This window comes from Aegilops tauschii, chromosome 7 (assembly GCF_002575655.3).
Source record: "Aegilops tauschii subsp. strangulata cultivar AL8/78 chromosome 7, Aet v6.0, whole genome shotgun sequence".
NCBI classification, from domain to species: Eukaryota; Viridiplantae; Streptophyta; class Magnoliopsida; order Poales; family Poaceae; genus Aegilops; species Aegilops tauschii.
Genome location: NC_053041.3, coordinates 473,075,145 through 473,091,577, shown reverse-complemented (window position 1 = coordinate 473,091,577; position 16,433 = coordinate 473,075,145). Strand labels below are relative to the sequence as shown.

General features: G+C 47.5%; 2 protein-coding genes across 3 annotated transcripts; one reads left to right on the top strand and one right to left on the bottom strand.

Moving 5' to 3' along the window:
• Positions 1 to 469: 469 nt before the first annotated feature.
• On the top strand, positions 470 to 9,141 carry LOC109742390 (uncharacterized). Of its 2 annotated transcripts, none has more exons than XM_040394173.2 (4): positions 470 to 2,838; positions 2,916 to 3,101; positions 7,779 to 8,524; positions 8,702 to 9,141. In XM_040394173.2, exon 1 carries the CDS (start codon positions 724 to 726, stop codon positions 2,812 to 2,814), a length of 2,091 nt encoding a protein of 696 aa, XP_040250107.1. In that variant the 5' UTR covers positions 470 to 723; the 3' UTR covers positions 2,815 to 2,838; positions 2,916 to 3,101; positions 7,779 to 8,524; positions 8,702 to 9,141. The 2 variants fall into 2 exon arrangements, with proteins under 2 accessions (XP_040250107.1, XP_020157065.1); XM_020301476.3 differs by having other exon boundaries at positions 2,916 to 3,106.
• Positions 9,142 to 9,300: 159 nt separating this feature from the next.
• On the bottom strand, positions 9,301 to 11,920 carry LOC109742391 (cytochrome P450 711A1-like). The gene has a single exon (XM_020301477.4). The coding sequence runs from the start codon at positions 11,554 to 11,556 to the stop codon at positions 9,706 to 9,708; it is 1,851 nt and encodes a 616-aa protein (XP_020157066.1). The 5' UTR covers positions 11,557 to 11,920; the 3' UTR covers positions 9,301 to 9,705.
• Between the last annotated feature and the right edge of the window lie 4,513 nt (positions 11,921 to 16,433).

The following is a 16,433-nucleotide window of genomic DNA, read 5'->3' as shown; positions in this document are numbered from 1 at the left end:
CGGTTTTTGATTTTTCACCAACGATAATCTTTCGCAAACAAAGAAACCTTGTTTCCCTACTTGTTGTGTAGGTTTATTCACCTTTGGAAAGAATTAAAACCATATTGACCCGAGGAGATGGGCAACTTTCCTATCAAAAGGAATTTCATCAAGCGCATCCAGAAGAGAATACTATACCCGTCCACACTCGTCCCGCTGCTCGTACTAGCTGCCACCATCTTTCCTCTTGTCGATTCAAGTCACTTTCGTGTTGGCGACCCGAGGAGATAACGAATACAACACCCTCAAACCGCAAAAAAACAGAGGACGGGAGATCCGAAGGAGAAGGACTTCACTTAGATCCATCCCGACCCATCGACAACACCATCCTAGAGAGAGATTCCAACTTGTAATGTTAGGGTTTGTTAACTTTATCCGTACTTGATTTGTTTAAAATGTCCTAATTTGTTTTGTTTTTACAATTTTTTGAAGTCGGATCGAGATGCTTCCCACATGTGGAAATGGTATTTGTATCCATGTTTCCCTAGTTGGTTCCGGTTCTTGTTTGAATTGGATCTGAACTGGCGAAATCCAGCGCACAGCACTCCGCAAAGTATAAGCGAATGACCCCAAAATGAAGCGCAACTCAAAACCTCACTAAACCCTACTACGATACCTCCCCGGTCCCCCTCCCCTCCATGGCCTGATTCTTTCTGCCTCACCGCCGCCGGAGGCGGTCAAACGATGCTACCCCTCCCCCTGCGCCGCCACCTCCTCTTCATGTACTCTCGCCGGAACCCTAGCTTCATCCCCTTCTCCATTGCCGCCACCGCCATCTCCACCCTCCCAACCGACTCCGCCGCCGCCGCCGCCGCCACTCCCATCTCCGACCGCCTCCGCCTCCTCCACTCGCTCCAAGCCGTCCCCGCCAACCTCCTCCTCTCCCACCCCCTCCCCTCCTCCGCCCACCTCTGCATCGCGGCTCACCTCCTCGCCCGCGCCCGCCTCTTCCCCCATTCCCGCAGCCTCCTCTCCCGCCTCCTCGCCCCCGGTCACCGGCCCCACCTCGCCGCCTCCCTCGTCGACCTCCTCCATCGCGCGGCTCTCGCACTAGGGCCTCGCCGCAGCGCCCTGCCCTCCGTCGTCGACACCCTCCTCTCCCTCCTCGCCGACCGCGGCTTCCTCGACGACGCCGTTCTCGCCCTTGGCCGCGTGCGCGAGCTGCGGGTGCCCCCTAACACCCGCACCTGCAACCACATCCTCCTCCGCCTAGCGCGAGAGCGCCGCGGCCCGCTCGTCCGGCGGCTATTTGAGCAGGTGCCCGCCCCCAACGTGTTCACGTTCAACATCGTGATCGATTTCCTGTGCAAGGAGGGGGAGTTAGCGGAGGCAAGAGCATTGTTCTCGAGGATGAAGGCAATAGGTTGCCTACCAGATGTTGTCACATACAATTCTCTCATTGATGGGTGTGGCAAATGCGGGGAGTTGGAAGAGGTGGAGCAGCTCGTCGGGGAGATGAGGGGGTGTGGATGCACACCAGATGTTGTGACATATAATGCATTAGTCAACTGCTTTTGCAAGTTTGGGAGGATGGAAAGGGCATACAGCTACTTTGCTGAGATGAAGAGGGAAGGAGTGATGGCTAATATAAGGACTTATAGCACCTTTGTCGATGCGTTCTGCAAGAAGGGGATGGTAAGGGAGGCTATGAAGCTGTTTGCACAAATGAGGATCAAGGGGATGACACCGAATGAGGTGACATATACATGTTTGGTTGATGGGACCTTTAAGGCCGGTAGGCTAGATGATGCCTTTGTTTTGATTGATGAAATGGTACAGCAAGGTGTGCCATTGAATGTGGTCACATATACTGTGCAAGTTGATGGCCTTTGCAAAGAGGGGAAGATTGCCGAAGCGGAGGATGTTTTTAGGCTGATGGAGAAAGCTGGCGTCAAAGCCAATGAGTTGTTGTACACTACACTAATTCATGGGCATTTTATGAATAAAAATAGTGAGAGAGCACTGGATTTGTTGAATGAGATGAAGGATAAAGGGATGGAGCTTGATGTTTCGCTTTATGGTGCCCTCATTTGTGGACTCTGTAATCTTCAGAAGGTGGATGAGGCTAAGAGTTTGTTAAATAAAATGGATGAATGTGGTCTGAAACCCAATAATATCATCTATACGAATATAATGGATGCTTGCTTTAAAGAAGTAAAAGAGTCAGAGGCCATTGCCCTGCTCCACAAGATGCAGGACTCTGGGTTCCAACTTAATGTTGTGACATATTGTGCATTGGTTGATGGTTTGTGCAAAGCAGGATCAGTTGACGAGGCAGTCTCACATTTTAACAAAATGAGAGACTTAGGATTAGAGCCTAATGTACATACTTACACCGCTTTAATTGATGGTTTATGCAAGAATGGGTGCTTAACCAAGGCTGTGGCGTTGTTGGATGAAATGGCTGGCAAGGGTTTGTCTCTGGATAAAGTTGTGTACACATCTCTTATGGATGGGTACCTGAAGCAGGGAAATCTTCAGGATGCCTTTGCACTCAAGGCCGAGATGATCAATAGTGGTTTGCAACTTGATCTCTATGGGTACACTTGTTTTGTATGGGGATTTTGTAATTTAAATATGATGCAAGAAGCTAGAGAAGTTCTTTCAGAAATGATTGGAAATGGTATTACTCCTGATACGGTAATTTACAACTGTCTGATAAGCAAATACCAGAAATTGGGGCATATTGAGGAGGCAGCCAGTCTTCAGAATGAAATGGAAAGTGTGTTACCCTCTTGTACAATTGGTGATGCTGCTCCTGGTTCTGATGGTTAAACCTGAGCATCTGCTTGTAAACAGGTAGGTGTAAAATAAATAAAACGCATCACTTCTGGACTTAACTATAAGATGTTTCTAACTTGTTACTTTCCATACAGGATAGCAGCAAAAGCCACTGAACTAAAACACTTCTCTGCTGGTTTTTTGGCTGGTTCAGACTAGTCACGAAACCGCAATTGATGCCAAATTTGAGAAACCATGTGGAAATTTCTGATTATTTAGAAACAGGTCCCAACAGACATAAGGACTGAGAAGGAACTCCCAAGTTTTGAAATGCTCCATAGGTAAGGTAAGCTCTAAACATATTGCTTCCTTTCTGGTATATTGTGTGCAAACACATTACTTTGTTGTGTGCATTTTTCCTTAGCCTTTCCATCTAGAAAGGATGATAATCTTGTTTCTACCAATATATGCTAGAGCGTATTTGATAAGATTTGTGTTCGAGTAATAGACTAAGAAGCACAGATACAAGGACGGAGACACGATGATACGCATACGGGGATACGGGATACGGCATTTTCCAAAAAACAGCCATTCGAGGATACGACAGGGTATATAAGTATTTAGAAAAATAAATATGAAATAAAGATATAATGGTAATTTTTAGATGAGAATTTTTTTAGTACTGGATATATGTTGTCTCCTTTCTATTCATGAAATATTATAGCAGTCCACTCGTAGCCCATGTAGCTCTCCGTCCACTTAGAGCCCATGTAAGGCCCAATTCTAGAAAACCCTAGCTAGTAGCGCTCTAGTTGTTCCCAACCTCCCATTCTCGTACTCCCTTTTCTCCAGCCGCGGCCAAATCGGCAACAAGAGAGGAGAAGAAACGACAACGCCACAAAATCGACAGCTTCCAGCACCCATCTTCTCCCTGCCCAATTCTTCTTCCTCGCGGGCCGTCGCAATCCCCATCTTTCTCCGTGCCCGGAGCTTCTTCCTCGTCGGTGGCCGCCTTGCCATCTTCCTCTACCAAGATTTCCTTCCTTGGCGACCATCGAGGTTACCTGCTCGACCATGGTTGCTATCGGGAGGAGAACTGGGCAGTAGCGTGGGCACTGGAGGCTGGCTGCCGAGTCCCCACCGTGTCCTCGCCGTATCTCGATTTTATTTCTTTTCTTATTCGAAAAAGATGGGATACTGCGGGATACGTGTATCCAGCCGTATCCCCCCTATCAGGACGGCAAATCGACAGTTCTGCCCGTATCAGTGCTTCTTAGTTAACATATACCGTTTGCCATGCTTCCACTAATGTTGATGCCAATAACAGATCCACGAGTGTGTAAAGCAAAACTTCGCCTATGTTGCCTCAACATAGCCGGTCCCAAGCCTGGGTAAAGGAGGAGGATTGTGATAGGCTTGGCGAGCCAACGTTAAAACTTAGCCACTCTTGTGGAGATGAAACCCCAAAGAACATTGTTGGGGCGTAACCCGCTTAGCGACGCGCCATATCGGAACCCAGGTGTGGTGTCAAATGAGCAAGGGCTGGGTCGTCACCCCCTTGGTGGCGCGACGTCTTGATCCGGATATGGTGGCAAGTGAGCAAGGATCGGGTCGTCGCATCCGTAATGGCGCGGTACATCGACGCCTGGGTCTAGTGAAAAATGAGGAAGGGTCTTCACATTTGACTTGACGAGTGCGAAGGGTAAGGAAGCTGACCGAGCCTAGGAGGATCTGCTTAGGTAGCTGGAACGTAGGGTCCCTGGCAAGTAAGCTACGGGAGATAGTTGATACAGTGGTGAGGAGAGGTGTTGATATCCTTTGCGTCCAAGAAACTAAATGGAGGGGACAGAAGGCGAAAGGGGTGGAGGATACCGGCTTCAAGCTGTAGTACACGGGGACAACTGCAAACAGAAATGGAGTAGGCATCTTAATCAACAAGAGCCTCATGTATGGGGTAGTAGACTTCAAGAGGCGTGGGGACCGGATTATCTTGGTCAAATTGGTAGTCGGGGACTTAGTTCTCAATGTTATCAGCATGTTGTCTTGCGAGTAGGCCACAGGAGAACAGTTCTGGGAAGGCCTAGAGGACATGGTTAGGAGTGTACCTATTGGTGAGAAGCTCTTCATAGGAGGAGACCTTAATGGCCACGTGGGTACATCTAACACAGGTTTTGAAGGTATGCATGTGGGCTTTGTCTATGGCATCAAGACTCAAAAAGGAGATGTCTTTAACTTTGCTCTAGCCTACGACATGATCATAGCTAGCCTACGAGATGTGACTTTTAGTAGTGGTCAACACTCTAGCCAGATTGATTTCGTCCTCTCAAGAAGAGAAGACAAGCGTGCTTGCCTAGATTGTAAGGTGATACCTGGAGAGAGTGTTGTACCTTAGCATAAGCTTGTGGTGGCTGACTTCCGCTTTCAGATTTGTGTCCAGCGAGATAAGCGCGCCAAAGTTGCTAGAACGAAGTGGTGGAAGCTCAAGGGGGAGACAGCTCAGGCTTTCAAGGAGAGGGTCATTAAGGAGGGCTCTTGGGAGGAAGGAGGTGATGCAGACAATATGTGGATGAAGATGGCGACTTGCATTCGTAAGGTGGCTTCAGAGGAGTTTGGAGTGTCCAGGGGAAGTAGAAGCGAAGCTTGGAACGATGATGTTCAGAAGGCTATTAAGGAGAAGAAAGATTGTTTCAGACGCCTACACCTGGATAGGAGTGCAGTGCAGACAACATAGAGAAGTACAAGGTGGCAAAGAAGGCTGCAAAGCAAGCTATGAGTGAAGCAAGGGGTTGGGCGTATGAGGACCTCTACCAGTGCTTAGACACGAAGGAAGGTGAAATGGATATTTATAAGATGGCCAAGATCCGGGAGAGGAAGATGAGGGATGTCGGCCAAGTCAAATGCATCAAGGACGGAGCAGATCAACTCCTGGTGAAGGACGAGGAGATTAAGCATAGATGGCGGGAGTACTTCAACAAGCTGTTTAATGGAGAGAATGAGCGCTCTACCGTTGAACTGGACGACTCCTTCGATGATATCAACATGCGTTTTGTGCGGCGAGTCCAGGAGCCTGAGGTCAAGGAGGCTTTGAAAAGGATGAAAGGAGGCAAGGCGATGGGCCCGGATTGTATCCCCATTGAGGTGTGGAGAGGCCTCGGAGACATAGCGATAGTATGGCTAGCTAAGCTTTTCAACCTCATCTTTTTGGCAAACAAGATGCCAGAAGAATGGAGGAGGGGTATATTAGTACCAATCTTCAAGAACTAGGGGGATGTTCAAAGTTGTACTAATTATCGTGGAGTTAAGCTGATGAGCACAATGAAGCTCTGGGAGAGTCATTGAGCACCGCTTAAGAAGAATGACAAGCGTGACCAAAAATCAGTTTGGTTTCATGCCTGTGAGGTTGACCATGGAAGCCATTTTCTTGGTACGACAACTTATGGAGAGATACATGGAGCAAAAGAAGGACCTGCATATGGTGTTCATTGAATGGAGAAGGCCTACAATAAGATACCACGGAATGTCATGTGGTGGGCCTTGGAGAAACACAAAGTACATTACCCTCATCAAAGACATGTATGATAATGTTGTGACAAGTGTTCGAACAAGTGATGGTGACACTGATGACTTCTCGATTAAAATAGGACTGCACCAAGGGTCAATTTGGAGCCCTTATCTTTTTTGCTTTGGTGATGGATGAGGTCACAAGGGATATACAAGGAGATATCCCATGGTATATGCTCTTTGAGGATGATGTGGTGCTAGTCGATGATAGTCTGGCAGGGATTAATAGAAAGCTATGGAGACAAACCTTGGAATCGAAAGGTTTTAGGCTTGTAGAACTAAAACCGAGTACATGAGGTGCGGTTTCAGTACTACTAGGCATGAGGAGGTTAGCCTTGATGGACAGGTGGTACCTCAGAAGGACACCTTTCGATATTTGGGGTCAATGCTTCAGAAGGATGGTGATACCAATGAAGATGTGAGCCATCGAATCAAAGCCGGATGGATGAAGTGGCGCCAAGCTTCTGGCGTTCTCCGCGACGGGAGAGTGCCACAACAGCTAAAAGGTAGGTTCTATAGGACGACGATTCGACCCGCAATGTTGTATGTCGCTGAGTGTTGGCCGACTAAAAGGTGACATGTTCAACAATTAGGTGTAGCGGAGATGCGCATGTTGAGATGGATGTGTGGCTACACAAGGAAGGATTGGGTCCGGAATGATGATATACGAGATAGAGTTGGGGTAGCGTCGATTGAAGAGAAGCTTGTCTAACATCGTCTGAGATGGTTTGGGCATATTCAGCGCAGGCCTCCAGAAGCCCTAGTGCATAGCAAATGGCTAAAGCATGCTGATAATGTCAAGAGAGGTTGGGGTAGACCAAACTTGATAATGTCAAGGGAGATCTGAAGGACTGGAATATCACCAAAGAACTAGCCATGGGCAGGGGTGCGTGGAAGCTAGCTATCCATGTGTCAGAACCATGAGTTGGTTGCGAGATCTTATGAGTTTCAGCTCTAGCCTATCCATGTGTCAGAACCATGAGTTGTTGTCGTTGTTGCACGCATTTCCTCTTGATTGAGTTTAATTATTTACAAGTTATTGGTCATTAGTTGCTGCTTAGTTATTAGTTTGGTATGTTCACTATGAAACAGTTGGTTCTTTATTGGTATTAGAAAACATAAGTATCTTTTGCTATTGTGCTAGTAATGGAGCAAGCAAGCAAATGCCACTCCTACCACTTGTTTCTTTTGTCTTGCATGTTTCTTATACTCCACGTCCTTACATTGAACAACCATGTTGTTACCTTTGCGACTAATTCTTCTAGAGATTAGTACGTTGGTAACAGGACAGTGCAAATGTATTAACATCACTTAGTTAACAGCCACTGAAAATCTGTCACATTCTAAGCTGTTATCTCATTCGAGTCTCCTCATTGTTCTCTTATTGAAAACCACTAACAGTACTTTTTAACCAAGCAATCTATGATACTGGCATAACTGTTTGGTTGCTAATTCAGGTTTCATGTGTCCATGAAGAACTCGTCGTCATTTTTCCCAAACAACAGATGTCAGAGATTCATGAAGAACGACACATGGTATTTACCTCATGTTGCTGAAGAAGCTTTTGCATAAACCCAAGAGCAGATGATGTTGCACCTCTTTTATCTCGTGCTATCTTCCTTCTTTAGCAGTGGGACCTGTTAGTCGTAGTCGAACAATGGACAAAGAGGTGAAGACAACACTGTATTCTTCTAGACATTGACCTGCTGAATATTGTGGGAGCACACATTCATGTCCATCAGCGGATCGTATCACACAGTAGTCAGGTCAAATTCGTGCTCCAAGCACCTCTGTTTACCTTCATGAGGTGATAAAGTTTTCTTTGTGGTCTATGCTGAAACAGTGTTGACGTTGGTAAGATTTGCAAAGAGAAGACTGATTTTGAAGTATGCCAGGATGCTTCACATTCACTTGTTTCTGGTGGTAATATGACACATGAGAAGCATCGCAGATCATAACTCTCTGGTTTGAAACCAAGATTTGCCACTTATGCCTACTGCGATCCTTCAAAGTTCAGTATCATCAGGGATGCAGTGATCAACATGGTGTAGAATGAGTTATTATGTTTACAAGCTACGCCAATATAAATCTACCGGGAAAACGTCATAAGAGGGCTGCACTAACAGGTTCATCTTGATGTTGGGCTTGTGCATAAAATGGGCCTGCTTAACTGGTCCAGTCCTTACTTCCTGCGAACCATCAGGTGAGAAATCTATCAGTGGATGCTGGGTGTGTATCCAATTGTTGCCTGTCTCTAGCATAACGCTGGAGTTTTGATTGGTCCCCTGTTGTCTAAGAGGTTATAAGAAATTGAGTTGCAATGCTGTTTTATGTTATGGTCCATTACACACCTTATGGATACAATCTTCTGCTTGGCCAGGTTACTGCTAGTTATGCAAAGACGTGGTACTTGCAGTGAAAAGTGATGGAGTATCTTGGTGATAGATAGTGATCAAAGAACTGGAGAATGGTACTGATGTCTGTTGGTTTTGTGAAGAAGAATAAGATGATCGGGAATTTCCTGGTCCCCATAGGAATGATTCTTTTGGTGGAGGAGGCATGACGTATCGGAGTCCTGCAAGCTGCAGAATATGCTGGAACTGTTATTTTTCCTAGTCTAGCATCTCGTCTCAGACCCAAGTCAATTGGATATATTGAATAGCCAGCCATAAACTCTACATGAACCGCCTAAACAAAGTTTAAAATGAATAGGTCTAGTTTTTCTCTTTTGCACAGTTTTTTTCCTCTTCAAACAGTGTTATCTAACTATTGATTATTTTTCCCAAGTGATCTTGCAATTTGGGTATTGCATTTGTTTTATTGGTTATTTGTCGGCCCATTCACGATGTGTGGACAGTATCATCAATGATTTTGCCTTATTTACTTGGAATGTAACACTGATTATTGATGCCTGAAATCAGGCCACAAATCATGATTTTGCTTTATTTACTTTTTCGAAAAAATTGAAACACATCGAAATGGTACCAGCCGTACTTAATAATAGAAGGATTTGATATACACGATGCATGTTGTCGCCATGCTGACATGTTTTGCCTCAAGGGATTCTTTGCGTCGGATAACATAAATATTGAAGCACTGATGCTATTTTCAAGTGTGTTATCTTTAATGCTCGACCTGTTATAATTTCTCAAGTACAGTACTATAGTCAAGTTGCAGGGTGATCGAATTTCCAACTGCCGCCACACCGTCCTCAGTGGTTCCAGGACCAGCAGCGCTTTTCTTGGTGCATATTCGAGCAGCAAGCTGGTGCTCACTGCTCGGTAGAACAAAGCTGGGGCAATGTTGCCCCCTGGTATACGGTGACTACTTCCGAGGAGCAAAACTCGCAGAAGTTGCTGTGAAGATCATCTTTCATGTCGAGGCCTAGGCGGGGCTGCGCCGCTCGATGGCCCTGAGCTTGACGCCGTGCTTGAAGCCGAGCACGATCCCGAACTGGAACTCCGGCGGCGACTCCATCCGCGGCGACCGGCGGAACACGTAGCGGCGGTAGAGGTGGAACATGGCCAGCTTCACCTCCTGCAGCGCGAACCGCTGCCCGACGCACGCCCGCGGGCCCAGCCCGAATGGCACGTGCGCGTACGGGTGCCGCCGCCGCTCCTCCTCGCACCCGGCCTCGAACCGCTCCGGCCGGAACTCGCCGGGCTCCGGGAACTGCGCCGCGTCCCTCGCCAGCACCCCCGGCGCCAGCCACAGCCACGTGCCCTTCGGGAGCGCGTGGCCCCCGACCTCCACCCGCCGCGACGTCTCCCTCGCGATCAGCGGCGACACCGTGTAGAACCGCGTCGCCTCCTTTATCACCCGGTCGAGGTAGGGGAAGTTGCGCTGGAGATCGTCGGCCGTCGGCGGTGCGGCGCCGGACCGGTCGACCTCGGCGAGCAGCTTGGCCTCGACCTCCGGGTGCCCGGAGACGAGGTACACGGCGGAGGAGAGCGTGAAGGACGTGGTGGCCGACCCGGCGAGGAGGTGCTCGTAGGTGAGCGCGCCCACGTACTCCGGCGTCAGCAGCTCCCTCATCTTGTCGCCCCCGCTGTCCCGGGCGTTGAGCAGCGCCGACAGGAAGTCCCTCTGCCCTCTTCTCTTGTCCAGGTCGCGCTCCCTGCTCGCCACGATCTCCTCCACCCTCGCCCGCAGTCGGTCGTTCGTCCGCGCGATCCTCCGGTCCGCCGTCCCGGGGAGTCGCCGGAGAAGCCCCCGCGCCGGCCCCTGCAGCGCCGGCGCGACGAGGCCCAGCACAATGGAGAGGGACGCCGACAGGTCCATCTTGAGCGAGGTGGTGGAGTGGACGTGCTCGGCCATAAACTCCTCGGCCTCGCGTCCGCCATGCTCGCGCGGCGCCGAGAGCGCGAAGTCGACGCCGAACGCCGCCTGCCCGATGACGTCGGTGGCCAGCTTGAGGGCGAGGTCGGAGAAGTCGATGTCGACGTTGCCGTTCAACTGTATGGTGTCGGCGGCGCGCTCGATGCAGCGCTGCATGGTGGGGATGAGGCCGGCGAGGTGCGACGGCTGGTAGAGCGAGATGATGGTGTTCCGCATGGCCGACCACCTCTCGTCCCTCGTGAAGAAGAGGCCCTTCTGGTGGAGGTCGGAGCCGGCGATCGGCGACGGCAGGCTCCGGTTGGGGACGCTCTTGAACTGCCGCACCCCGACCTCCTTGCACAGCTCCGGGTCAGCCACGATCACCAGAGGCTGCCTCCCGAGATGGAACCTGAAGATGGGGCCGTATTTCTTGGCGAGGGCGCCAAAGACGTCGGGGCCGTGGAGGGCGAGCAGCGGCAGGTGGCCGACGATCGGCAGCGCCGGAGGGCCCGGCACGCCCCGGACTCCCCAGTAGGGCGCGTAGAAGTAGAGCGCGAAGCCGAGGAGGCAGGGCGCCAGCGTGGAGACGTATGGCAGCCATTCCCCTGCTTCCGCCATTGCTCTTCGATCCCAGCTGGGTGCTTGTGTTCTAGAGCTTGCACACTTGAGAAATGATGAATGCTGTGGATGGTTAATTGTAGCCGTCGGTGGTGCTGTGTGAGGTCGGAGGCAAAAGAGATGGGATGGGTGGAACCTGTTGATGGGTGGAACTGACTGACGGCCATTGTCGCGCATGCTCCACATTCCTGTTTCTGCAAGTGGGGACGAGGGTAGCAGAGGCTGAATCTTTTTATCTTTTTGAGTTGAGGCTGAATCATCCTTGCCATGATATAGATCGATGAAAATGTCACGAGTCATTCAAGGGAAGAATCGTGGGATCCAGTCAACTACTGCTTTTTTGACACTTGTGTTCAACACACGGTAATTTTTAGTTTAAAAAAGAGCAGTTATGATATCTTGTAGATTGAAAATTCAATCACCCAAAGCGCTACTGTTTATGTCAAAAAGAACATGGTGTGTTTAGGGGACGTGGAGTATCTGCTCCTGAGCTCAAATGCACCCTGATGAATAGTAAAATAAAAAAATAGTAGAAAAACTCAAAAAAAATCTGATTTTTTTGTTGATAAGCTTTAACAATGTTTTGTATGCTTGCAATTTCAGAACGAAATGATGTTCGTGGAAGTCGTGGCAAAAAAAAGAAAAAACTCAAAAAATTCTGATTTTTTGGTTGATAAACTTTAACAAATGTTTTGTATGCATTTCTTAAAGTTTATCACAAAAAAAAACCCATAATTTTCTGAATGTTTTTAATATTATTTTCAATTTTACTATTCATCAGGGTATATTTGAGCTCGGGATCAGAATAGGACTTTCGGTGTTTAGGGCTCGTCTATACGTGACATAGTTATGTCATATCTGTTTGTCGCCTCCTTGTTTATTTTTTGTTCGTAGTTTTTTTTGTGCTTTGCTTATCCAGGCCACTAGAGCGGGTGCGTCTGTTAGGGAACGTAGTAATTTCAAAAAAATTCCTACGCACACACAGGATCATGGTGATGCATAGCAACGAGAGGGGAGAGTGTTGTCCACGTACCCTCGTAGACCGAAAGCGGAAGCGTTAGCACAACGCGGTTGATGTAGTCGTACGTCTTCACGATCCGACCGATCAAGTACCGAACGTACGACACCTCCGAGTTCAGCACACGTTCAGCTCGATGACTTCCCTTGAACTCCGATCCAGCCGAGCTTTGAGGGAGAGTTCCGTCAGCACGACGGCGTGGTGATGATGATGATGTTCTACCGATGCAGGGCTTCGCCTAAGCACCGCCATGATATTATCGAGGTGGATTATGGTGGAGGGGGGCACCGCACACGGCTAAGAGATCCAAGGGATCAATTGTTGTGTCTAGAGGTGCCCCCTGCCCCCGTATATAAAGGAGCAAGGGGGGAGAGGCGGCGCGCCAGGGAGGAGGCGCGCCAGGGAGGAGTCCTACTCCCACCGGGAGTAGGACTCCCTCCTTTCCTAGTTGGAGTAGGATAAGGGGGAAGGAGGAGGGAGAGAGGAAGGAAAGGGGGGCGCCGCCCCCTCCTTGTCCAATTCGGACTAGAGGGGGAGGGGGCGCGCGGCCTGCCCTGGACGCCCCTCCTCTTCTCCACTAAGGCCCATCTTGGCCCATTAACCACCCCCCCCCGGCGGGGGGGGGGGGGTTCCGGTAACCCCCGGTACTCCGGTAAAATCCCGATTTCACTCGGAACACTTCCGATATCTAAATATAGGCTTCCAATATATCAATCTTTATGTCTCGACCATTTCGAGACTCCTCGTCATGTCCGTGATCACATCCGGGACTCCGAACTACCTTCGGTACATCAAAACACATAAATTCATAATATAACCGTCATTGAACTTTAAGCGTGCGGACCCTACGGGTTCGAGAACTATGTAGACATGACCGAAACATGTCTCCGGTCAATAACCAATAGCGGAACCTGGATGCTCATATTGGCTCCTATTCTATGAAGATCTTTATCGGTCAAACCGCATAACAACATACGTTGTTCCCTTTGTCATCGGTATGTTACTTGCCCGAGATTCGATCGTTGGTATCTCAATACCTAGTTCAATCTCGTTACCGGCAAGTCTCTTTACTCGTTCCGTAATACATCATCCCGCAACTAACTCATTAGTTGCAATGCTTGCAAGGCTTATAGTGATGTGCATTACCGAGTGGGCCCAGAGATACCTCTCCGACAATCGGAGTGACAAATCCTAATCTTGAAATACGCCAACCCAACAAGTACCTTCGGAGACACCTGTAGAGCACCTTTATAATCACCCAGTTACGTTGTGACGTTTGGTAGCACACAAAGTGTTCCTATGGTAAATGGGAGTTGCATAATCTCATAGTCATAGGAACATGTATAAGTCATGAAGAAAACAATAGCAGAATACTAAACGATCGAGTGCTAAGCTAACGGAATGGGTCAAGTCAATCACATCATTCTCCTAATGATGTGATCCCGTTAATCAAATGACAACTCATGTCAATGGCTAGGAAACATAACCATCTTTGATCAACGAGCTAGTCAAGTAGAGGCATACTAGTGACACTCTGTTTGTCTAAGTATTCACACAAGTATTATGTTTTCGGTTAATACAATTCTAGCATGAATAATAAACATTTATCATGATATAAGGAAATAAATAATAACTTTATTATTGCCTCTAGGGCATATTTCCTTCAGTCTCCCACTTGCACTAGAGTCAATAATCTAGATTACACAGTAATGATTCTAACACCCATAGAGCCTCGGTGCTGATCATGTTTTGCTCGTGGAAGAGGCTTAGTCAACGGGTCTGCAACATTCAGATCCGTATGTATCTTGCAAATTTCTATGTCTCCCACCAGGACTTGATCCCGGATGGAGTTGAAGCGTCTCTTGATGTGCTTGGTTCTCTTGTGAAATCTGGATTCCTTTGCCAAGGCAATTGCACCAGTATTGTCACAAAAGATTTTCATTGGACCCGATACACTAGGTATGACACCTAGATCGGATATGAACTCCTTCATCCAGACTCCTTCATTTGCTGCTTCCAAAGCAGCTATGTACTCCACTTCACACGTAGATCCTGCCACAACGCTTTGTCTAGAACTGCACCAACTGACAGCTCCATCGTTCAATGTAAACACGTATCCGGTTTGCGATTTAGAATCGTCCGGATCAGTGTCAAAGCTTGCATCGACGTAACCATTTACGACTAGCTCTTTGTCACCTCCATAAATGAGAAACATATCCTTAGTCCTTTTCAGGTATTTCAGGATGTTCTTGACCGCTGTCCAGTGATCCACTCCTGGATTACTTTGGTACCTCCCTGCTAAACTTATAGCAAGGCACACATCAGGTCTGGTACACAGCATTGCATACATGATAGAGCCTATGGCTGAAGCATAGGGAACATCTTTCATCTTCTCTCTATCTTCTGCAGTGGTCGGGCATTAAGTCTTACTCAACTTCACACCTTGTAACACAGACAAGAACCTTTTCTTTGCTTGATCCATTTTGAACTTCTTCAAAACTTTGTCAAGGTATGTGCTTTGTGAAAGTTCAATTAAGCGTCTTGATCTATCTCTATAGATCTTGATGCCCAATATATAAGCAGCTTCACCGAGGTCCTTCATTGAAAAACTCTTATTCAAGTATCCCTTTATACTATCCAGAAATTCTATATCATTTCCAATCAGCAATATGTCATCCACATATAATATCAGAAATGCTACAGAGCTCCCACTCACTTTCTTGTAAATATGGGCTTCTCCAAAGGTCTGTATAAAACCATATGCTTTGATCACACTATCAAAGCGTTTATTCCAACTCCAAGAGGCTTGCACCAGTCCATAAATGGATCGCTGGAGCTTGCACACTTTGTTAGCTCCCTTTGGATCGACAAAACCTTCCGGCTGCATCATATACAACTCTTCTTCCAGAAATCCATTCAGGAATGCAGTTTTGACATCCATTTGCCAAATTTCATAATCATAAAATGCGGCAATTGCTAACATGTTTCGGACAGACTTAAGCATCGCTACAGGTGAGAAAGTCTCATCGTAGTCAATCCCTTGAACTTTTCGAAAACCTTTTGCAACAAGTCAAGCTTTATAGACAGTAACATTACCGTCAGCGTCAGTCTTCTTCTTGAAGATCCATTTATTCTCAATAGCTTGCCGATCATCGGGCAAGTCAACCAAAGTCCACACTTTGTTCTCATACATGGATCCCATCTCAGATTTCATGGCCTCAAGCCATTTTGCGGAATCTGGGCTCACCATCGCTTCTTCATAGTTCGTAGGTTCGTCATGGTCTAGTAACATAACCTCCAGAACAGGATTACCGTACCACTCTGGTGCGGATCTTACTCTGGTTGACCTACGAGGTTCAGTAACAACTTGATCTGAAGTTTCATGATCATCATCATTAACTTCCTCACTAATTGGTGTAGGTGTCACAGGAACCAGTTTCTGTGATGAACTACTTTTCAATAAGGGAGCAGGTACAGTTACCTCATCAAGTTCTACTTTCCTCCCACTCACTTCTTTCGAGAGAAACTCCTTCTCTAGAAAGTATCCAAATTTAGCAACGAAAGTCTTTCCTTCAGATCTGTGATAGAAGGTGTACCCAACAGTTTCCTTTGGGTATCCAATGAATACATTTCTCCGATTTGGGTTTGAGCTTATCAGGTTGAAGCTTTTTCACATAAGCATCGCAGCCCCAAACTTTAAGAAACGACAACTTTGGTTTCTTGCCAAACCACAGTTCATAAGGCGTCGTCTCAACAGATTTCGATGGTGCCCTATTTAACGTGAATGCAGCCGTCTCTAAAGCATAACCCCAAAATGATAGCGGTAAATCAGTAAGAGACATCATAGATCACACCATATCTAGTAAAGTACGATTACGACGTTCGGACACACCATTACGCTGTGGTGTTCCGGGTGGCGTGAGTTGCGAAACTATTCCGCATTGTTTCAAATGAAGACCAAACTCGTAACTCAAATATTCTCCTCCACGATCAGATCGTAGAAACTTTATTTTCTTGTTACGATGATTTTCAACTTCACTCTGAAATTCTTTGAACTTTTCAAATGTTTCAGACTTTATGTTTCATCAAGTAGATATACCCATATCTGCTTAAATCATCTGTGAAGGTGAGAAAATAACGATACCCGCCGCGAGCCTCA